This window comes from Phocoena phocoena, chromosome 6 (assembly GCF_963924675.1).
Source record: "Phocoena phocoena chromosome 6, mPhoPho1.1, whole genome shotgun sequence".
Taxonomy (NCBI): domain Eukaryota; kingdom Metazoa; phylum Chordata; class Mammalia; order Artiodactyla; family Phocoenidae; genus Phocoena; species Phocoena phocoena.
In genome coordinates this window covers 47,241,325-47,265,329 of record NC_089224.1, presented here as the reverse complement: position 1 = coordinate 47,265,329, position 24,005 = coordinate 47,241,325, and the positions used below count along the sequence as shown (strand labels likewise).

The 24,005-nt window shown below is 36.7% G+C and overlaps 1 protein-coding gene across 11 annotated transcripts in view; it reads left to right on the top strand.

The window, feature by feature from the left end:
• Nucleotides 1-24,005, top strand: part of DENND4C (DENN domain containing 4C) — a 93,885-nt gene that overhangs the window by 28,084 nt on the left and 41,796 nt on the right. For 7 of the 11 annotated variants that reach the window (XM_065879211.1, XM_065879208.1, XM_065879205.1 and 4 more), the window contains 7 exons: nt 7,279-7,379; nt 8,406-8,624; nt 15,153-15,298; nt 17,145-17,180; nt 17,262-17,392; nt 19,294-19,426; nt 21,580-21,786. In XM_065879211.1, coding sequence (XP_065735283.1) covers nt 7,279-7,379; nt 8,406-8,624; nt 15,153-15,298; nt 17,145-17,180; nt 17,262-17,392; nt 19,294-19,426; nt 21,580-21,786 — 973 coding nt within the window. The remainder of the gene's footprint in view (nt 1-7,278; nt 7,380-8,405; nt 8,625-15,152; nt 15,299-17,144; nt 17,181-17,261; nt 17,393-19,293; nt 19,427-21,579; nt 21,787-24,005) is intronic. The other 4 variants (XM_065879209.1, XM_065879206.1, XM_065879210.1 and 1 more) reach the window with 2 other exon arrangements.

The following is a 24,005-nucleotide window of genomic DNA, read 5'->3' as shown; positions in this document are numbered from 1 at the left end:
AGCATGTTCCATGTGCACTCGAAAAGAATGTTAATGATGCTGGTTTTGAATGTAAATGTCCTGTAGATATCTATTAAGTCCAGCTGGTCTGTTGTGTCATTTTAGACTGCTCTTGCATTATTGACTGTCCATTGATGTAAGTGGGGTTTTAAAGTACCCTACTATTACTGTATTAGTGTCAATTTCTACCTTTGTGTCTGTTAGTATTTGCTTTATATGTTTAGGTGCTCCTGGGTGCACGTATGTTGAGTGTAATATCATTTTCTTGTATTGATCTCTTTATCATTTTATAATGCCTTTCTTTGTCTTTTGTTATAGCCTTTGTTTAAAGTTTATTTTCTGATATGAGCATTGCTACCCCCACTCTCTTGTCATTTCTGTTTGCATAAAGTATCTTTTCCCATCCCCCCACTATCAGTCTTTTTGTGTCTTCAGCTCTGGAGTGAGTCTCTTGTGGAAAGAAGGGTCTTGGTTTTTTGTCCAATCAGCCACCATATGTCTTTTTTTTAAAAATATTTATTTATTTTATTTTTGGCTGCGCTGGGTCTTGGTTGCAGTATGCGGGGTCTTCGTTGCGGCATGAGGGATCCTCCACTGCAGCATGCAGGCTCCTCATTGAGGTGTGCGGGCTTCTCTCTAGTTGTGGCGCATGGGCTCAGTAGTTGTGGCATGCAGGCTCTGTAGTTTGGGTGTGTGAGCTTCAGAGCGCATGGGCTCTGTAGTTGCGGCATGCAGGCTCTCTAGTTTTGGCCCACATGCTCAACAGTTGCAGTGCATGGGCTTAGTTGCCCCATGGCATGCAGGATCTTAGTTCCCTGACCAGGGGTCGAACCCACGTCCCCTGCATTGGCATGGAATTCTTTTTTTTTTTAATGGTAAATTTTATGTTATGTATATTTTACCATGATTTTATTTTATTTTTTTAACATCTTTATTGGAGTATAATTGCTTTACAATGTTGTGTTAGTTTCTGCTGTATAACAAAGTGAATCAGCTATATGTATACATATATCCTCATATCCCCTCCCTCTTGCATCTCCCTCTCACCCTCCCTATCCCACCCCTCTAGGTGGTCACAAAGCACTGAGCTGATCTCCCTGTGCTATGTAGCTGCTTCCCACTAGCTATCTATTTTACATTTGGTAGTGTGTATATGTCAGTGCCACTCTCACTTCGTCCCACCTTACCCTTCCCCCCACTGTGTCCTCAAGTCCATTCTCTGTTCTGCATCTTTATTCCTGCCCTGTCCCTAGGTTCATCACAACCTTTTTTTTTTTTTTTTTAGATTCTATATACATGTGTTAGCATATGGTATTTGGTTTTCTCTTTCTGACTTACTTCACTCTGTATGACAGACTCTAGGTCCATCCACCTCACTGCATATAACTCAATTTCATTTCCTTTTATGGCTGAGTAATATTCCATTGTATGTATGTGCTACATCTTCTTTATCCATTCATCTGTCAGTGGATACCTAGGTTGCTTCCATGTCCTGCCTATTGTAAATAGTGCTGCAGTGAACATTGCGGTACATGTCTCTTTTTGAATTATGGTTTTTTCAGGGTATATGCCCAGTAGTGGGATTGCTGGATCATATGGTAGTTCTGTTTTTAGGTTTTTAAGGAACCTCCATACTGTTCTCCATAGTGGCTCTATCAGTTTACATTCCCACCAACAGTGCAAGGGGGTTCCTTTTTTTCCACACCCTCTCCAGCATTTATTTTTTGTAGATTTTGTGTTGATGGCCATTCTGACTGGTGTGAGGTGATAACTCATTGTAGTCTTGATTTGCATTTCTCTAATGATTAGTGATGTTGAGCATCCTTTCATGTGTTTGTTGGCAATCTGTATATCTTCTTTGAAGAAATGTCTATTTAGGTCTCCTGCCCATTTTTGGATTGGGTTGTTTGTTATTTTGATATTGAGGTGCTTGAGCTGCTTGTATATTTTGGAGATTAATCCTTTGTCAGTTGCTTTGTTTGCAAATATTTTCTGGGAGGTGGATTCTTAACCACTGGACCACCAGGGAGGTCCCACCGTATGTCTTTTGATTGGAGCATTTAGATCATTGACATTTAAAGTAATTATTGACAGGTATGTAATTATTGTCATTTTATTACTTGTTTTCCAGTTGTTTTGAGGTTTTTCTCTGTTATTTCTTTTTGTTTCTTCCCTTGTGGTTTGATGATTTTCTTTAGTACTATGCTTCTGTTCCTTTTTAGTTTCTGTGTAACTATCGTAGGTTTTTGCTTTGTGTTTACTGTCGGGTTTATATATTGTTGACCTATAACTATGTCTACTTTTTGTTTTAAACTGTTAGTAATTTAGTACAAACACATTCTAAAATATCTACATTTTTTTTTTACTCCCTCTCCCCACATTTTGTGTTTTTGATGTCATATTTTGTATCTTCATGTTTGTCTCTTAACTGTTTATTGTAGTTATAGTTGCTTTTACAGTTTTTTGTCTTTTAATCTTCATATTGGCTTAAGTGGTTGATCTTCAGTCCTTACTATACATTTGCTTTTCCTAGTGGGATTTTCCCTTTCCTATAGATTCTTACTTTTTTGTCCATTTAGAGAAGACCCTTTCACAGTTCTTTTAGGGTAGATTTAGTATTGATGAACTCTTTTAGTTTTTGCTTGTCTGAGAAGATCTTTATCTCTCCCTGTAGTCTAAGTGATAATCTTGCTGGGTAGAGTATCCTGGGTTGCAGACTTTTCCTGTTCTGCACTTTGAATATATCATGCCACTCCCTTCTGGCCTACAAAATTTCTGCAGAGAAATCAGCTGATAGCCTTATGGGGGTTCCCTTGTATATGACACTTTGCTTTTCTCTTGCTGCCTTCAGAACTCACTGTTTACTTTTAACTTTTGTCATTTTAATTGTGATATGTCTTGGTGTGGGCCTGTTTGGGTTCATCTTGTTTTGACCCTCTGTGCTTCCTTTACCTGGATATCTGTTTCCTTCCTCAGGTTTGGTTAGTTTTCAGCCATAATTTTCTCAGATACATTTTTGATCCCCTTTTCTGTCTTTTGGTATCCCTATAATGTGAATGTTGGTATGTTTAATGTTATTCTGTAGATCTCTTAAACTGTTTCCATTTTTTTAAATTTGTTTTTCTTTTTTTATGTTTTTCTTTTTGCCTCTTGTTAGTCCCAGTGGTCCTCCAGCCAGCCAAGGGGGCTTGTCTACCCTGTGTAGGACTCCAGGACTGGGGTACCCTATCTATGGCTCTCACCACTCACTCCCCTGAGAGGGTGTCCACCTGTGTAATCTCCCATTTCCTCTGAGTCCCCTCCCCTGGGCACAGGTCCCAACCCAATCACTTTTCTTCCCTTCCATGTGTATCTTTCTTACAGCCTTGGTGGTACAGGAGTCCATCTGCCAGTTTTCAGTTAGTTTTTCATGAGAATTGTTACACATGTAGATGTATTTTTTGATGTGTTCATGGGGGGAAGTGAGCTCCATGTCCTCTTGGTCTACCATCTTGATTGATCTCTACTATGTGTATTTAGATTTACTTATAGCCTGGAAATAATGAACTGCTTGGAAGCACTAAATATTTCTTGTCATACACATTTCATTGTTTTTCAGTAACTATCCCTGAAAAAGTTATTTCAAGGTTGTATATAGTGTGGTGCCTGTGGAAATGATTTTGAAGTTTTAACTCAAATATTTACCTCATTTTATTTACTGTTCTGAATAAAAGAATATTATAGAGATTCTTTTTTTTTTTTTTTTTTCTGTACGCGGGTCTCTCATTGTTGTGGCCTCTCCCGTTGCGGAGCCCAGGCTCCGGATGCGCAGGCTCAGCGGCCATGGTTCACGGGCCCAGCCGCTCTGTGGCATGTGGGATCTTCCCGGACCGGGACACGAACCCGTGTCCCCTGCATCGGCAGGCGGACTCTCAACCACTGCGCCACCAGGGAAGCTCTATTATAGAGATTCTTAATTTTGCCCAGGTTTAAATAAGTTCTATATAATTTCTATTGTTCAAAACACTGTTTTGTAAAATAATTTTGAACTCTGCTTAATTGTACTTACAGAATTATGAAATGTTCTAGATACCGAAGAATTATAGAGAATAATGTAAATAACTTGCATGAATCTTCCTCCCAGATTCCAGATTCCACCCACTAATACATATTATATATGTGTTAGTATAAATGACATTTTGTTTTTCATGCTTTAAAAATTTATGTTTGTATAGTTTTCTGTGAATTGCTTTTTTACTCATCATTCTCTATGCGGTTCATCCATGTTGATACACGTAGCTCTACTTTGTCTTCAGTGTTTATCAGTGTTGATGGGTATTTAGATTGTAGTTAGATTTTGCAATTATGAACAAAACTGCTCTGATCATTACTATGCATATTTCTTTGAGTACATGGTTAAAATTCCTCTGAAACATATACCTAGAAGAGCTAATGTTGGTTGGTAGGCATAGCTAATGCCATATTACTCTTTCCCCTCTTCATCAGCAAACGAAAGTTCTCTTTGTTCCATATCATTGTCAGTACTTGTTATGATCAAACTTTCAAATTTTTGCCAACTTGATGGTAATGGGATGTCACTGTGGCTTTAATTCACATTTCCCTAATTAGTAGCAAATGAGGTGTTTTAATTTCTTTTTGCCCTTTGGTTTTTCCCTCCTTTTTGGGTACATTTTCCTGTTGGGTTGTTTGTCTTTTTCTTTTGATTTGTATAAGGCCTTTATATAATCTGGAAGTAATTCTTAGTCTGTTATATGCATTGCAAATAGCTTGTGCCACACTGTGATTTGTATTTTCATTCTGTTGTGTCTTTTGATGAACAGAAACTTATATTAATTGATCACAGCTCTCAGTTTCTCTTTATGGATTGCCATTTTTGGTTCTTGTACGTGAAATCCTCTGCCTTGAGGTCATGAAATATTATCCTGGATATTCTTAAAGTTGTGAGGTTTTGACTTTCTCATTTAGACCTTTAATTTAGCTAAACTTGGTATTATTAGTGTATGATGAGACATAGAGATACCATTTTATTTTTTTTTTAACATGAGTAAACAGTTGTCACATAGCACTGTTTATTGAATGGTCAGTTCATCTCTTTCCCACCTGTCTTCAGAGTCAATACCATCACATATCAGATTTTATATTTGTGTGGGTATGTATCCAGGCTTATTTTCTGTTCCTTTGGTTTGTTTTAGTCTCTTGCCAGCATCAGATTATCTTAATGACTTGAAAATTAAGTTGTCTACAACATGGATGAACCTTGAAAACCTCATGCTAAAAGACCTTATATGATCCCATTTATTTGAAATGCCCAAGGCAAACCTGTAGACACAGAAAATAGATTAGTGGTTACTTTGGGATGGGAGGATGGGGGAATTGTGGGTTAGTGACTAAGAGGGTGTGGGGTTTCTTTTTGAGGTGATGAAAATACTCTAAAATTAATTGTGGTGGTTGTTAAAACAACTCTGAATATACTGAAAACCATCAGATTGCACACTTCAGATGAATAAATTGTATGGTATGTGAGTTATATCTCAATAACATTGTTTAAAAAAAATGATGTGAAATAGCAAGTCTCTTTACTGCTTATTCTTTAAAATTGTTTTGACTGTATTTGGTCTTTTGCTTTTTCATATAAATTTTAATTAGTTTTTTAAATTCCATGCAAAATTTTGTTGTGATTTTCTGTTAGAATTCTATTGAATTCATAGATTAATTTGGGGGCAAATAAGATCATTTTGACATAAAGTCTCAGTACCCGTGAATGTTGTATTTTACTTCATAGGTGTTTTTAAAGGTTTTTCAATAACTGTTTCAGTTTTCTCTGTAAAGATCGGGCACACCTTTTGTTAAACTTACTTATTCCTAAGTACCTTATGGTTTTTATTGCTACTGTAAATGGTATTTTAATTACATTTTTTATTTGTTAGTTGCTGGAGTATAACTATGCTATTGATTTTTTATGTAGTGGTCTGCTGTCCAGCAGCTTACTTGAATTCTCTTATTTTCATTTGCTTGTAGATTCTCTTCAATTTTCTGGCTATAAACAATCATATCCTCTACAACTTATATATTTAAGAATTTCTTGTCTTAATTCTCTGGCTAGGATCCTAGTGTAATATTGAATAGAAATATTCATAACTGGTATCTTGTCTTGTTCCTAATTTCAAAGGGAATGGTTTGAGCAGTTCATCATTAAGTATCTTTATGCTTTAAAGCAAGAATTGACATCTGGCCCAAGGCCTGTTTTTGTAAATAAAATTTTATTGTATCATAGCCATGCTCATTCAATTACATGTGGTCTGAGGCTGCTTTCATGCTACAGTGGCATATTTGAGTAGTTGTAACAGAGGTCCTGTGGTCCTGAAAGCAAAAAATACTTACTATCTGATTCTTTATAGAAAAGGTTTGCTAGCCCCACTTTAGGGTTTTGATTGCTTAATAATAAATTAAGGAACCTTCCTTCCACTTCTAGATTAAAAGTAATTTCTTTTTTTAAATCATAAATAGGTGGTGAACTTTATAATGCTTTTGTACAACTATTTAGATGAGTATTAAGTTTTTCTCCTTTAATCTTAGTGTGGTAAATTACATTATAAAATCAGTTAGTAGTAAACAACCCTGCATTCCTAAAGTAAACATCTTTCTCTCTTTTTTTTTTTAATGTGCTAGTGGATTAAATTCTCTAAGAATTTAAGATGCTAGCATTGATGTTCATAAGTGATATTGGCCTGACATTAGCTCCAGCCCATGGTTGGTACATAGTGCTTTCATCTTTGTAGCGTTTTAAACGTTTCTAATTCTGTAAAAATATTTTATTTGACTCATGCATTATTTAAAAGTGTTCTTTTGAACTTCCAAAGTAATTTCTTTTTCTTAAATGGTGACTCGTTTGAATTGTGGTGAGAACATGCTCTGTATGCTACTGACTCTGATATTTGTCGAGATTTGCTTCTAATAGGTAGTTTGAAGTCTCAAGTCAATTAAGTTTGACACTTAAAATATTATAATTCTAAAATGTAACTTTGAAACAAGACTTGTGTTGTATTCATAACTCCAGTTAATGAAAATCTATGTTGGAGGGTTAGAATGAGATGACCAAATTTGACTGAGGTTGGTTAAAATGAAGAGAGAACTTCTTGAAAACCACTTGTTCAGATTCTCAAATTGTAACTTCAGTAAAAATACCCTTTGCATTTTCTTTTTTAGTTTGACATAAGAATTTTGTTTAAGTAAAAACAGATTATAACGGACTTTATTAATCATGTTGTTATTTAATAGATCAGATGAAAAGAAGAACATGAACTGGAAGCAGCTTCCCAAAAAGCCATGCAAAAATCTGATTAGCACCTTGAAGAAATTGTATCCCCAGCTATCTTCGGGTAAATGTGAGGAAAAAGGAAGGGATTTTTTGTTTGTTTGTTTGTTTTTTGCCATGCTGCGTGTCTTGTGGGATCTTAGTTCCCCAACCAGGGGTTGAACCCAGGCCCTCTGCAGTGAGAGTGCAGAGTCCTAACCCCTGCACTGCCAGGGAATTCCCAGGAAGGGATATTTCTAATGAAAGAATGTATATAAGAAAATTCTTAGATTTAGACATAATTTTGCTCTGCTTAAAGGGAGTCTCTTTACAAAACAGAACTCCAATAGTAAGATACTACTGTTGTGGTTCATGTTTTTTTGTTTTGTTTTGTTTTGTTTTTTTGCGGTACGCGGGCCTCTCACTGTTGTGGCCTCTCCCGTTGCGGAGCCCAGGCTCCGGACGCGCAGGCTCAGCGGCCATGGCTCACGGGCCCAGCCGCTCCGCGGCATGCGGGATCCTCGCAGACCAGGGCACGAACCCATGTCCCCTGCATTGGCAGCTGTACTCTCAACCACTGCACCACCAGGGAAACCCCTATTTTGTTTTGTTTTGTTTTGTTTTTATTTTTGGCTGTGTTGGGTCTTCACTGCTGTGCGTGGGCTTTCTAGTTGCAGCGAGCAGGGGCTACTCTTCATTGTGGTGTGCGGGCTTCTCATCGCGGTGGCTTTTCTTGTTGCAGAGCACGGGCTCTAGGCGCGTGGGCTTCAGTAGTTGTGGCATGCAGGCTATAGGGCACAGGCTCAGTAGTTGTGGAACACGGGCTTAGTTGCTCCACGGTGTGGGGCATCTTCCCAGACCAGGGCTCGAACCTGTGTCCCCTGCATTGGCAGGTGGATTCTTAACCACTGTGCCACCAGGGAAGTCCCATGGTTTATGGTTTTTTGAACATGTTTTCTGTGCCCTCCCTGTTAGCCCCTGCCAGTGATCCCTTTACATTAATAAAGAGGAATTTCAGGAAGTCATGGGCTTTATTTTGACAATTCCCCTGTCGAATTATTATATATATAACATTATGTATTAATGCCATTTTCTCCTCTTCATTTGTCAGTTCACCGAAAAACTCAGGAAGGTTCAGCGATTGAGATGACTCCAATTGAAGCAGATTTCTCCTGGCAAAAGAAGATGACACAACTTGAGATGGAAATTCAGGAGGCATTTTTGCGCTTTATGGCATCCATTTTAAAAGGATACAGAACATATCTCAGACCAATCACAGAGGCTCCTTCAAATAAAGCCACAGCTGCTGATTCATTGTTTGACCGACAGGGTGAGTGGCATTGAAAATATAAATACTTTTTATTGAAATGAAAAAAATTTCTGTTTGGTAGTGCTACCAAATATAGTGCTACTATATAAATTCTTAGAAATTCATATTAAAATATGATGGTCTTCTGTGTATTTGTAATCTAGCTCTATAAATAGAATTTATTTTAATTTTTATACCCCATTTTTTTCCTGAGAAATCTGAAACTGGAGGTGTTTAATTATGAAATGTCAAAGATGTTGCTGACATTTATAGTACTGTAATCAGTTATCTTAGTAGAATAAAGCTGGTGGTTTGTTTTTAGGTGTTTTCTCCACTTTGCATGATTCTTGACTTTATACACTCTGGGCTTTACAGTATTCTCTAATAAAGAGTTTTTGGAATAAAGCCACCAGTTTTTTTAAATTTTTGAAAAATACAGCCTTGTTCCAGGGGAAAACACCATACTCATTTGTTTTAGTATTTGTTATTTTCAGGAATTATGAAAATTTTTGTTGTTATTCAGCAGCTCTTATATATGTAGTGGCAACCTTACGGATACATCAGTATTCATATGATAATTATTTTACATAGCTGTAATTTGACCCTGCAGTTATTATTTTTAATCTGTATTTTCCTAATAGTCCTTTTGTCTTTTCTCATTTCTGCTTTGGGACAACTTATCTCTCAAATATTTAGTCACCATTTACCAAACCCCATTAGTTATTATGTAGGGATATAAAGAAGTATAACATCCAGCTCCATGGGATACCCAGTGGAAAATGATCTAACGTGTTTTTAAAAATAGAGCAAGTACTCAAGAAAACAGATTTTACATAATCATTCAGTGAGAGGACATAAAAATTCAGAAAAAGGGAACATTCTTCCAGATGAGTGTTTTGGAAGACTTCATGGAAGAAGAGCATGACTTTAAAGAATGGGTAGAATTTATAAATGGAGATGAGCAAGAAAGACTTTCTAAAAAACACTAGACATTAAAAGTCACATCTGAATTAGAATTTCCACTTTGCTATTTATGAAGCCTTCCTGGGGTTCTGTTTTGTCATTAATAAAATGAGGATGATACCTAATTCATGCACAATGGTGAAGATTAGATGAGAAAATGTATGTGAAGCAACTAGAAAAAGTACTTTACAATACTCATGATAACAGTATTATTGCTAGTGGTAATAATGAAGTGGAAGGAAGCTCAAGAGCAAAAGCACAAGGCATGTGTATTAGTTTGCCAGGGCTGCCATAACAAAATGCCATTGATTGGCCGGCTTAAACCTGCGCTCCCCCACCTTTTTGGCACCAGAGACCAGTTTCGTGGAAGACAGTTTTTCCATGGACGGGGTGGGGTGGGGGGGATGGTTCAGGTGGTAATGCCAACGTTGGGGAGTGATGGGGAGCGGCAGATGAAGCTTCGGTCACTCGCTTGCCGCTCACCTCCTGCCGTGTGGCCCCATTCCTAACAGGCTGTGGACCGATACTGGTCCATGTCCCGGGGATTGGGGACCCCTGGCTTAAACAACAGAAAATTGTTTTTGTTTTTGTTTTTCAAGATTCTGGAGGCTAGAGATCTGAGATCAGTGTGTAGCTAGGATTGGATTCCTCTGAGGCCTCTCTCCTTGACTCGTAGATGGCTGTCTTCTCCCTGTATCTTCACATAGACTTCCTTCTGTGTGAATCTGTATCTAAATGTTCTTGTCTCTTAAGGACACCACCCATATTAGATTAGAGCCCACCCTAGTTTATTTACTTAAGTTTGACTTAATTACTTCTTTAAAGGCCATATCTGCAAATACAGTCACACTTTGAAATCCCGGGAGTTAGGACTTCAACATAAGAATTTTGGGGTGACACAGTTCAGCCCATAATGGCATGTTCGGGAAAAAAGTTTTAATGGTACAGTTTGACCAAGTGAGGAGCTTTAGAGGTGTTGTGGAAGATAAAGCAGAAAATAAGATTAGAGCTCGGATTATGAGTAGTCTTAAATGCCAGACTAAGAATATGGAGTTTTTCTAATGGACAGTAGTGGGTCACTAATTCATTCTCTGTCATTCTAAGTAGAAGAGAGGCATTACTAATGGAATTTAGAAAGATATTTAACTAGTGTCTGAGGCCTAAGGTTTTTGTTAACAGGGTAGCATTTGATCTAACAAGGGATATATACATTTGACAATAAAATAACACATTTTACTGAGTGGGTTGTAAAGGAAAGTATTGGTTACAGTAAGAGAGCTAGGTCAGGGGAAAGGTTCCCTGAAGAAGTAACAGTTAAGCTTGGGCCTGAAAAAAGAATAGGATTTAGCTGTGGGTTTTGGGTTAACTTTTTTTTAGGGATACTTTAACAAACATGTATAAAAGTAGGGAGAATAACGTAGCTACCTTCCAACTTCAGCAGTAGTAGCAATCTACATTCTGTTGTTTTAGTTTCATCTATGTTTATTTTACTCTTCCTTTGTCCTTTTCTCCTCTCCTCCTCCACCCCTCCCTTTCTTTCTAAATTCCAAGTAGGACATCATTTCACCCATAAACTGTGTTTAGAATTTCCTGAAGTTACATGTGTTTTTATCTGATTGTATCCCCATGGTGTTATTTAACATTTTTTTCATCTATATTTCCTGTAAACTGGTTGGAATAAGAGCCACATTGTTCAAAAGAAATATAATGGGAGCCACATATATAATTTAAGATTTTCTAGTAGACACAGTTTTTTAAAAAGCAGTAGGGGAAGTTAATTTTTTTTTTTTTTTTTTTTTTTTTTTTGCCGTACGTGGGCCTCTCACTGCCGCGGCCTCTCCCGCTGCAAGCACAGGCCCCGGACGCACAGGCTCAGCGGCCATGGCTCACGGGCCCAGCCGCTCCGCGGCATGCGGGATCCCCCCGGACCAGGGCACGAACCCGCGTCCCCCGCACCGGCAGGCAGACCCCCAACCACTGCGCCACCAGGGAAGCCCCGGAAGTTAATTTTAATAATACGTTTTCTCTAACTTAATACATCCAAAATGTATCACTTCAACATGTAATCAAACTGTAAAAATTTTAATGAAATATTTTACATTCTTTTTCCATACTAAGACTTTGAAATTGGTGTGTGTTTTATACTTATAGCACATCTCAGTTTGGACCAGCCACATTTTTTTTTCCTGAACCTTCACCTCTGGGTATAAATCATTAATAATGGCATGGACTCAGAAGTCAGATTGTTCAAATTCCAGCTCCACAGCTTAATAGTGATGTGGCTTTGGGTATGTGGTTCATTAAAGACCAGCCACATTTTAATTGCTGAATCGCCACATGTGTGTAGTGGTTAGTGAATTAAGCAGTACTGAGCTAGAGCTTGATTATATTCAGGTTCAGTTTTCTTGGCAAGTGGTGCTAAAACACATGATGCTCACTACTTACTGCAAGTCTGGCTGTGTCCCATTTTTAGTGCTCCCAAGATTGATCCATGGGTTCAAGTTTTGTCAGGCTCATCCATTCATTATATTGATAGTTTCCCCACCAGCCTTTCATTAATTGTATTAGCAGCCTTTGCTGATCATTGCCTAGATCCATTAGAAGAAGAAGAAAAGACTTTTTCTTACCACTTGTCAAGAATAATTTATTTCTATTTTATTGAAGTCTTTCTCAACTAATTAATACCTCAAGGGGATGTAGTAAGGACCACAGCATGTGGAATGTCCTGAAGCATCATAGAAAGAAAGGCTGGAGGGGAAAGTGGCTCAAAAACAATGCTTGAAATGGTGGGTGTGAGCCAGATCATGTTGGATCTTTTAGGACTAATGAAGGGTTTCCGTCTTTATTCCAAGAGTAATTGCAAGTTAGTGAGGGATATTTAAGTAGGTAATAGGATCAGGTTTGCATTTTTAAAAGATCATGTTTAATGTTAAAAAAAAAATCTCTTTGGCTTCTCTGCAGATTGAATTGGGGGCATCCAAAGTATGGATCTACTTATTAGTTGGTTAGTGCATTGGTCCAAGTGATCAGTGGAAGTGACCTGGATTAGTTGGTAGTATGAATAGAAGAGTGATTTTTAGGAGGTAGACTGAATAGAACTTGGCAATTGAATATGGGATGTAAGATAGAGGGAGATGTCGAGAACAACTTTGAGATTCTTGTCTTTAACCACAGAGTGGATGCTTGTGCCCTTTATTGAGAAGGGAAACAGCGGAAAAGGGAAGGATCTAATTATTTGTTAAGGAAAAGATTTTTTATTTTATTTATTTGTTAAAGTGTAACTGATGTGCAGTATTTATATGTTACAGGTGTACAGCATAGTGATTCACAATTTTTAAAGGTTATACTCCATTTATAGTTATTATAAAATATTGGCTATGTTCCCTGTGTTGTATGTCCTCGTAGCTTACTTATTTTATGCATAATAGTTTGTACCTCTTAATCCCCTACCCCTATCTAACCCTTCCCCCCTTCCCTCTCCCCACTTGTAACCACTAGTTTATTTTCTATATCTGTGAGTCTGTTTCTTTTTTATTATATTTACTAATTTGGTTCACCTTCTAGATTTCATATAAAAGTGATAACATAGAGTATTTTTCTGTGTCTGACTTACTTCACTAAGCATTATACTCATCCATGTTGTTGCAAATGGCAGAATTTCATTCTTCTTTATGGATGAATAATATTCCATTGTGTATATATATATATAGCACAACTTATTTATCCATTCATCTGTCGACCAGTTAGGTCTTGGCTATTGTAAATAGTGCTGCTATGAACATTGAGGTGCATATATCTTTTTGAATTAGTGTTCTTGTTTTTTCCATATACATACCCTGGAGTGGAATTGCTGGATCATGTGGTTTCTCATAGTTTTTTGAGAATCCTCCATACTGTTTTCCATAGTGGCAGCAACAATTTACATTTCCACCAACAGTGCACGAGGGTTCCCTTTTCTCCACACCCTCACCAACATTTGTTATTTGTGTTCTTTTCGATGATAGCCATTTTGACAGGTGTGAGGTTATGTCTCATTGTGGTTTTGATTTGTATTTCTCTGATGATTAATGATGTTGCACATCTTTTCATGTGCCTGTTGGCCCTCTGAATGTCCTCTTTGGAAAATTGTCTAAGGAAAGGTTTTTTAAAATGAGAGAGACTTGAGTATACTGGTTACTAGCTAATAGAGAGGGAGTATTGTCCAGAGAACACTGAAAGGCCTGGAATCCCAGGCTTATGTGGTGGGCTTGGCCTTAGATAGGAGGAGGGTCACACTCATTGTAAAACAAAGTAAGGAATAAATGATAGCTGCAGAAAGAGTCATAGATTTTATAGTGAGATAATGAAGGTAGTTCTCATTTAATTATTTTCATTTTCTCTGCAATATAAAGTATTATTATTCAGGGATGAGGGAGAGAACATAGAGGGAGAGTATTTAAACATTGGAAATAACTGTGAAAACACGGGTAAAGGGCAATTCAGACTCCAGAAATGTAGTGGGGTTGCTGGTCAGGGATGAAGGTATAAGCGGTTCTGATCCACCTGGTTATGTAACGGCGCCTCCTCCCAACCACAGCTTGTGCTCAGCCACACTGGCGCAGATTCAGAGAAAGCAGGCAAGTACATTGCTCCAGGGCTAGGTCATACTAGATGAGTTTGACAAAAAGGCGTAAAAATTGAGAGTGTTGACAAGAAAGTAATTGAAATGATGTACACAGACATGGAATCAATATTTGAGAGAGAGAGACGTGAAGATAGGAGGGTGTACATAGAACGATCTTCTTCCTTACCCCATCCCCCACACAAAAGGCTTGGTAGGAAGAACTTAAGCATACCACCTAGACAGAGGTAATAGTCAGGGAGTAATATGTAAATTAGAGATTTGGGAGGCAGAGCTGTTTACACGTCTACCAATAAAAGTCCAGGGAGTGTGTAACTATGTGTAGAAGTTGGTGATTGAGGTGGAATAGACCACAGGTCATTGAAAGTTAAGGAATTAAAAACTCATTAAAATGTTGGATGGTTGGTCTTTATGGGTGTTGAAGAATGATGATGGTAGGAGTTGGAGAGAAGACTTTGAATTAGGTGCCCTGATCTTCAGTGAATGAAGGAGAGGGTGTCCCTGTAGTCACTAGGTGCCTACAGTTAGTAGGGGAATGGGTGGAATAATAGCCAGATGAGCAGAGATTTTTACAAGATGATACAGAAATAATTGTGTGGTGGCATTGCAGAGGAAGGACTTGACCCGTCCTGCTTGTGAGTATGCAGAGTATCAGAAGTTTCTACTTGAGAGCTATAGGGCTAGAGGCTCCTTATAGGAGATGCAGATTTCAGTGAAAAGGTTAATGGTATAAGTTAAGGATTTTTGAGGTTGAATCAGGCAGAAGGGACTGTGGTCCCTTAATATATATATTATAGAAGATATCTATTTCCTGTAATATATATATTTCTTTCTCTTTCCCTTTGTGTATATATATATATAATATAAAGAGAAAATAATATGGATATATACAAGTTTAAAATAATTAATATAACATCTAGTTCCACTTTAAAATCTGAATTTAATTCTAATTTTATTTTCTTCAGGATTTTTAAAAAGTCGAGATCGTGCCTATACAAAATTCTACACCCTTTTAACCAAAACACAGATTTTTATTCGTTTCATTGAAGAATGTAGTTTTGTAAGTGATAAGGATACTGGATTGGCTTTTTTTGATGACTGCATAGAAAAGGTAAAAGTTTGTCCTATATGTCAGTATTAAGGAAAAAATTTAAGTTTGTTTACCTTTATAATCATCATTGTTATTATTAGCCCAAATGACCTGAGGAAGGCATTATAGGTGGTGTGTGTGTGTGTGTGTGTGTACACATGCGAGTGTCCGATTCTGGGCTTAATGTAAGAATTATTTTCCTTTGTGGCATCTAGTACTGCCATACATAGCTAATTTTTCTCTTTGAATCTCACTTTGGTTTTGTATTAAGTACTAAGAACATTTCATTGAAGCTCCTAAATTTTTTTTTTTTACGTGAATAAGATAAGATTTAGTAGTTCATTAAAAAAGTTTAGTTTTAGGAATTCCCTGGCAGTCCAGTGGTTAAGACTCCATGCCTTCACTGCTGAAGGCCTGGGTTCAATCCCTGTTCAGGGAACTATGATTCCACAAGCCGTGCAGTGTAGCCAAAAAAAAAATCAAAAACAAAAAACGAACAAAACAAAAAGAAAGTTTAGCTCTATGGGTAATGGAAGTCCTGTGTTAAGTCCTGTGTTCTTTTGTTTTAATGTTTTTCCAAATACTTTTGCTAATATATTTCTTTTGTCCTAATGGAAGCTATTTGGAAATACGTTAAAATTTTTTTTTTTTCCTGGTTCGCGGGCTTCTCACTGTTGTGGCCTCTCCCACTGCGGAGCACAGGCTCTGGACGTGCAGGCTCAGTGGCCATGGCTCACGGGCCCAGCTGCTCCGCAGCATGTGGGATCCTCCCAGACCGGGGCACGAACCCGCGTCCCCTGCATCGGCAGGCGGACTCTCAACCACTGCACCACCAGGGAAGCCCACTTTTTATTTTTATTTTTTTTTGTGTGGTATGCAGGCCTCTCACTGCTGCGGCCTCTCCTGCTGCAGAGCACAGGCTCCGGACGCGCAGGCCCAGCGGCCATGGCTCACGGGCCTAGCCGCTCCACAGCATGTGGGATCTTCCCAGACCGGGGCGTGAACCCGTGTCCCCTGCATCAGCAGGCGGACTCTTAACCACTGCGCCACCAGAGAAGCCCCGGAAATATGTTAAATTTTAAAGCTTTACTCACCCATCGTAAGGAAGTTTAAGTTGATTTTTGACAGTTAAAACTCACATATTTTTTCTCATTTTTTAATAGAGCTCTTATTTTTGCTAAGTGGGTCTTGGGGCTGATTGTTTATGCAAACTCTATATTATATAAAGTTGGAGATTTTATCCAAAAAAGGTAGAATATTATGATGTAATTTTTATAGGCTCCTAATGATTCCTGTATCTTAGAAGACTTGAATAATTTTCTCCCATTATATCCATGTGATCTAAAACTCCAGGGATATGATTAAAACTTTTCAACGTTTTTGTTTACTTAAATATTGATAGTCCATTATCATTCAGTTAGAGAGAAGCTTAGATAATATCAATCAGTAATGCAAGGGTTTAGTAATAATGAAATTTTTGATTTGAGAAGCCAGGTTCTCCTTGTGATTGCCCATCTGTTGCTGCTTCTTTTTTTAAAAAATTAATTAATTTTTTATACAGCCGGTTCTTATTAGTTATCTGTTTTACACATATTAGTATATATATATATGTCAATCCCAATCTCCCGATTCATCCCACCCCCTCCCCATCTTTTGCTTCTAAAGAGGGATTTATGAAGAAACCAGTCAAAATAAATTGCTTCTCTCTTAATAGCCGTAAGAGAAATATTATATTTTTATATTTTAGCCTAGTACTATGGAGCCTAGTAGCCTAGTAAAAGGATAGTTTTTTAAATAATAATTTAAGATAATCTCTATTAAATTCAGAGGAGACATTTTCACTAAGAATTTTTTTCTTTTTTTCTAGTTGTTTCCTGATAAAGGCACAGAGAAAACAGATAAGGTATTTTTTCTTAAAGTTTTAACTTTTGAGAATCACGTCTTGCTTATATGCAAATTAATTGGAGAAAATAATTATTTTTAGGTTGATTTTGATTCAGCAGAAGACACCAAATTGATAGAGCTAGATGACTCACAGAAAAGTGAGCATACTGTGTTCATAATGCCACCCGAGCCACCGCCTGATGATGGGAAGGATCTGTCACCAAAGTACAGGTAACAGGAATTTTTTTAAACATTTGTTTGGGCACAGCTTTAATAATTTGATCTTTTGTGATTATTAGTAGATATGTTGTCTAGTAATCATTTGTGAAGGTCATTTTCAAAATGTATTTAGTGAACTAATGGGGATGAACATTTTATGGAGATATCACCAGGTATTGTAATTTAAGAATTGGACAGCCCCGTTGGAAGGGAAACCAGATGTTTATCACTGTTAACCTAAACATTTACCATATTTTAATCTTTAAAAATTTCATTTCTGAAGAAGAAAAAATTTACTTTTGTGAGGTTCCCCCCTCCCTTTGGGGGATTTTGTTGTCAATATAAGGACTGTGAAATTCTTATGCATTAGTAATATATCAGAGAAAACTTAAAAGTAGAGGGCCAGGAATCATTCTTTATTAAAATAAACTTATAGGATTTGAATGGGAGTCTTTTAAGAAATTAAAATGTTTGATTGTTTATTATTATGATCATTTGAATACCATTTAATAGGTTTAGAAAATCAAACAAAAAAACTAGCACATCGTTTTAGCACCAATACTTAATGTCTGTTAACAATTATATGTATATCTTTTTTGTCTTTTTGTACATAAATTTGCATTTACTATACTTAAAACAAGTATTAGTTCATCTTGCGCATATTCTTTGTGACATGTGTTTGCCTTTAATGGTCTGAACATTTTTCCATGCCAATACATATTTTTGTGCCATTCATTTTAAATAACCACATTGCATGCATTTATTGTGATTTGTTAAACTAGTCTCCTGTGGATTTATTTATAGTTCTTTGCTATCTCTACCTTTGTGTGTATACACAGTTATTTTCTTTGGCTGTATTCATAAAAGAATTTCTGGGGCAAAGGGAATATAAAATAAGTGTTTTCCAAAAATATAGAATTAATATATAATCTCACCAGGACTCCGTAAGAATGAAAAATGTATACCTGAGATTGAGTGGTTTAATTAAGTACTATTTTGATTGCATGTTAATTATAGAACTCTTTTTAAATTTGGCTTTGATCATTATACATTGGAATGCAGATATTGACAAATAAGTAAATCAAATAGGAAAGGCAATATATTTCAGAAGAAGATTGGCCAAAGGAAATAACTAGGCAATTTCTGAGAAGAAATCCCAATAGTTGATAATATGAAAGTATGTTAAGCTTTTCTAGTATTTAAAGAAATGCAAACCAAATGAGTAGTAGAAGCATTTTTAATCTATCAGCCTGAGAATAGGCTATCCTTCTAGTTAGAGTGTATGTAAGTATAACCTCTCTGGAAGTAATTTGATGGTGATTATAATAATTTTTATTGATAAATATTTACCATAGAAAACTCTGTTATTGGGCATTATTCTAAGAAATTAAGTAAAAGTATTCACATAGATAAATATACAAAGATACTTAATTGCAGAAATTGAGAAATAACCTAAAAATGTCCAACAGTAAAGAATTGGTTAAATTTTGGCACATCCCTAACATGAAAATATTCGGGATTTTTTCCTTGTAAATGTGAATGCAAGTACTTTTATAAAGAAAAACAAAATTACAAAGTATACTAAAAGTTATCTTTTAATATAAATTATCATTGAACACATGGGTCCTGTTGAAAGGGTTACTAATTCTTCTGTCAAGATATCAGGGTTTTCTGTGTTCTAGGGATTGATTGAAAATAATAGGATGCAGAGGAGCCAAAGTCTCCATGTAGATAGTCTATGTATCTTATAATTGCATCATCTTATATTTTTGAAAAAAAAAATTTCTATACAGGAATTTTGGAAAATAATATTGGGTACTTTTGAGGTTTAGTAATATTCACCTAAATTCTGGCATAATATTAAGATTTAATGTACTTTAAATCAGCAGTTCTATTTTTGCTTTTTATTTTAGTTACAAATACTTTCCAAGACTGGACCTTAAGCTTTTTGACAGACCACAGGAGTTGAAACTTTGTTTTAGTAGACACCCTACTGGGAGTAGCATTACAAACAGTCCAGCTCTCATGGCTAAGAGAACTAAACAGGTCAGATATTCTTTATCTAATTTAAAATGTAAACTATGTATATGTGATATGCAGCTCATAGTTTAGACTTGTCACCCACAGCAGTCATTTGAAGACCCACTATGGTTGTTAATGAATTAAAATCGATTTCTTGCAACCCTACTTATAATATTGAGGCTGAAGTTTTTGAATGCTTATGTTTATGTTCTAAGAGAACCTTGGGAACTAAATACACTTAAAAAAACTTTATTGAAACATTCATATACCATACAATTCACTTGTTTAAGTATACTCACTGGCTTTTAGGATCTTCACAGGGTTGTGCAGCCACCATCACAATCAATTATAGAACATTTTCATAACCCTAAAAAGAAAGCCCGTACCCTTTAGCTCTTAACCCCCCAGTTCCTCCATCTTCCACAGCCCCAGGCAATCACTAATCTATTTTCTGTATCTATAGTTTTGCCTGTTCTGCGCATTTCATAAAAATGGAATTGTACACATGTGGCATTTTGTGACTGGCTTCTTTCACTTAGCCTAATGTTTTTAAGGTTCATCTGTGTTGTAGAATGTATCAGTATTTCATGTATTTTTATTGCTGAATGATATTCCATTGTGTAGAATATTTTATTTATCCATTTATGTACATGTGGGTGGTTCCTACTTTTCGGCTGTTATGCATAGTACTGCTGTAGACATTTGTGTACAAGTGTTTGTGTGGTTATGTGTTTTCATTTCTTTGGGTTATATGCCTAAAGTAGAATTGCTGTGTCATATAGTAACTCTGTGTTTAACCTTCTGAGAACTTATCAGACTGTTTTCCAAAGTGGGTACACCATTTAAAATTCCCACCAGCAGTCGGAATTTTACCACATCCTTGTTAATTCTTGTTATCTTCTGTCTTTTTGATTATAGCCATCCTAACGTATATGAAGTGGTATCTCATTGTGATTTTGATTTTTCCTCATGGTTAATGTAAATATATTTTCTACTGAATATTACATTCTAAGGGGAGTTAACTTAGGACAACCTAGACATCTTGTTTTAATACTATATCTGATTTAGGTATAAAGAGTTAAACTATGGTTAGGTGTGAGTTAAAATTGAACATCCTTTATACATATACTGATATTTTGGGGGTCTACAAAACATGGAAAATTTCAGAATGAAATTCTTAGTTCAGGTTTTACCAATTCATGCACATTCCCTCAAATCCTAGGGGTAACCTGAGGTGATCCTTAATCCCATATAGTACACAATTCTCTCAGTGTTGTCTGAGGGGAATTTTTTTTTTTTTAACCATTATCAGCTTAATAAAGGCAAGTTTTTTTAATGTGACAATTTTGCTACTACATCTTTAAATCTCATTTTCACCAGAATTTTTTTTCCAGGCAAGTCTCTTGGAAATAGAGCTCATAATAGTATGTTTATTTAGGACACATCCAGCAGAGAGATCTTTAGTGCAAAGCAGACAGTGGCAGTCTGACATGTGTGGAGGGCTCTATAGTTTCTGGGAATAGGTAGAGTTTGATAATGCTCAGCAGGTGACTTTGATACCTTTTTCTCTCTTCCACCTAAATCAGAATGAAAATCAGAACTAGAAAACATGCCATAAAACTGTTAGGTAGGAAGGTCTGTGATCTTTCTCAGACTATGTTGCCTGCAAAGGAATAGGTCTTTTTAACGAATCAGTCAGTGATGGAATTAACACAGAAGATAGAGTGGAAATCTTGGTGGGGAATAGCCTAGGGCATCTTAAACTTTTTATCAGGGGGAAGAGTGAGAAGACTCTGACTTTTCAAGAATGATTCTATAGAACTATAAGCTATAAATGAAATCCCTTTCATTCATCAAACATATGAGTGCCTTCTGTGTGAGGGGCACTTAGTTACCCATTGTATTATAATAATATGAATGATCTCTGCTTTTACGGAGTTTCTAGTCTATTAGGAGACACCTGCTTGCCAAATAGTTAAAATACAGTATAAAGTGCTTCTATAGAAAGAACCATGGGGCACTAAGTAGGAAGCCATTCACAAAAGCAAAACTATGAAATGCTTGATTTTAGAGTCAAATTTTACATTAAATTCCTCTCTTCCTTTTACTTCTCACTTTTCCTGTCATACTAATGAATTTTAGTGAATGTCATGATGTTTTATTTATTCTCTTTCTAGGAGATAAAAACAGCTCAAAAGTTGGCGAAGAGATGTTACACAAATCCACCACAATGGGCCAAGTGTCTCTTCAGTCACTGTTACAGTTTATGGTTTATTTGTCTCCCAGCCTATGTTAGAGTTTCTCATCCTAAGGTCAGAGCACTTCAGCAGGCATATGATGTACTTATTAAGATGAGGAAAACAGATGTGGATCCTCTAGATGAGGCAAGTATAACAAATTGAGTTACTGTTACTAAGATAAATTTTATTTGTATTTTTAAGAAAATTTAGGTCTCAGTTGCTTTCCAGTATCCTCGAATATTTTCATTAAGTAGGAAAGGTAAAATTGTTATCCTGTTTCATAGAGCTAATACTTATTATTTTAAAATACATTTATTTTAAAATTATTGCTTTAAAATGCAGCAGAGGGCTTCCCTGGTGGCACAGTGGTTGACAGTCCGCCTGCTGATGCAGGGGACACGGATTCATGCCCCGGTCCGGGAGGATCCCACATGCCGCGGAGCGGCTGGGCCCGTGAGCCATGGCCGCTGAGCCTGCGCGTCCGGAGCCTGTGCTCCGCAACGGGAGAGGCCACAACAGTGAGAGGCCCGCATACCGCAAAAAAAAAAATAAAAAATGCAGCAGAGACTGACTTCCTTAGACCAGACTGTTTGCCCTTGATAAATAGAAAAAAATATTGACTTAATTTTATTCTCAAGATAACTTTATTAGGAAGCAAATAGGCCTTTAGTAAGTGGCTCTCCACTTAGGACCTGTGTCCTAGGTGAGTTACATAACCAATCTGTGTTTCAGATTATGTGTCTGAAAATGGAGGTCTGAGTTTCTCAACCTTGGCACTGTTGACATTTTGGCCCACATCATTTTTTACTGTGGGGTCCCGTCCTGTACGTGGTAGGATGTTTAGCAGCATCCCTGGCCTCTGTGCACTAGGTGCCAGTAGCTCCGTGCAATCAAAAATGTCTGCAGACGTTGCCAGATGTCACCAGGGGGATAAAATTGCCCCACTGAGGTATATGATATTTAGTTCCTATCCTCAAATGGTTAATTTGACAGTTAAATCAGTTAATGTACATAGTGTGCCTAGACGAGTACCTGGCTGATGGTAAGCGCTCAGTGAACAGTGTGCTACATCTCTTAAGCCTGAGAACCATCCTCAGAGATAAGTAGTGGTATTATCCAACTAACGGTTGAAGAAACTGAGTTACTTATTTAGCTCTTCTCGTTGCTGTTTTTCCCTTTAAAAGTTACTTTTGGTGTTAAAATAACTAAAATGATTATTTAGAACCGGATTAGAATTTAAAATGAAGTTGGAATAAAAATTCAGAGTAATGGGTGTTTGGGGAGAAGGAGAGAGCACCAGGTTAGAAGAGAAATGCGATTGAGGAGGGGCACATTATAGGCTTCAGCAATAACTGTAATTTTCTCCTCTTATAAAATAAAAAAGATCTGAAACTGAGAAAGCATGTACGTTATTAAGATTTGATAATGCTTGTGAGCACACTAAAACTCATTTTTCTCTAAGTATTATCTGTTTTAAAAAACTTTTCAAATGAAAAGATAAAGTTATAAAACAAGTAAAATATCCATTCTCACATTTGATTACATTTTCTCTCATCTGATGTTAATAAAACTATTTGGAGGGCTTCCCTGGTGGCGCAGTGTTTGGGAGTCCGCCTGCCGATGCAGGGGACATGGGTTCGTGCCCCGGTCCGGGAAGATCCACATGCCACAGAGCGGGTGGGCCCGTGAGCCATGGCCGCTGAGCCTGCGCGTCTGGAGCCTGTGCTCCGCAACGGGAGAGACCGCAGCAGTGAGAGGCCTGCGTACCGCAAAAAAAACTATTTGGAAATTAAAAGTGCTTGATCAGAATTAGTGTTTTGTACCTCATACATTTTAATGTTTTAAAAAACTTATTCTGATAGAGATATATCTAAGATAATATATCTAAGATATATTTTAAGATATGCTTTAACTTTGTGCAAGCACAGAATATTTTTAATGTGCTTTAAAATACGCTCTATGAGAGAGCTAGTATTAATTTTGTTACTGCACTCTAAACTCAAAGCACAATACTTGATTAAGTTTCTTTGATAAGTTCATAAGACAAATTGCCTGAAAAGTAATCTCCTCTATAGATATTAAGATTCTAAGGTAGTCTTTGTTACAAGTAATTACATTCTCCTGTTTTCTAACATGAGCAATTATGACTAGTAAGCTAAAAAAGTTTTTTAGACTTTTTTCCCAATAAACACTCTGATAGGAGGCTTAAAAATTTGGAGGTTAATTTGTTGTATTCCTACTTCTAACAAGTTATATTGACAGATTTGTAGTCACCTGAAGTAATTACATCTCTACAACTGGAAGAAAGAAATGTTTCTTTATTTTAAAACTTACGGATGCATATTTGCTTGGCATATTTGATG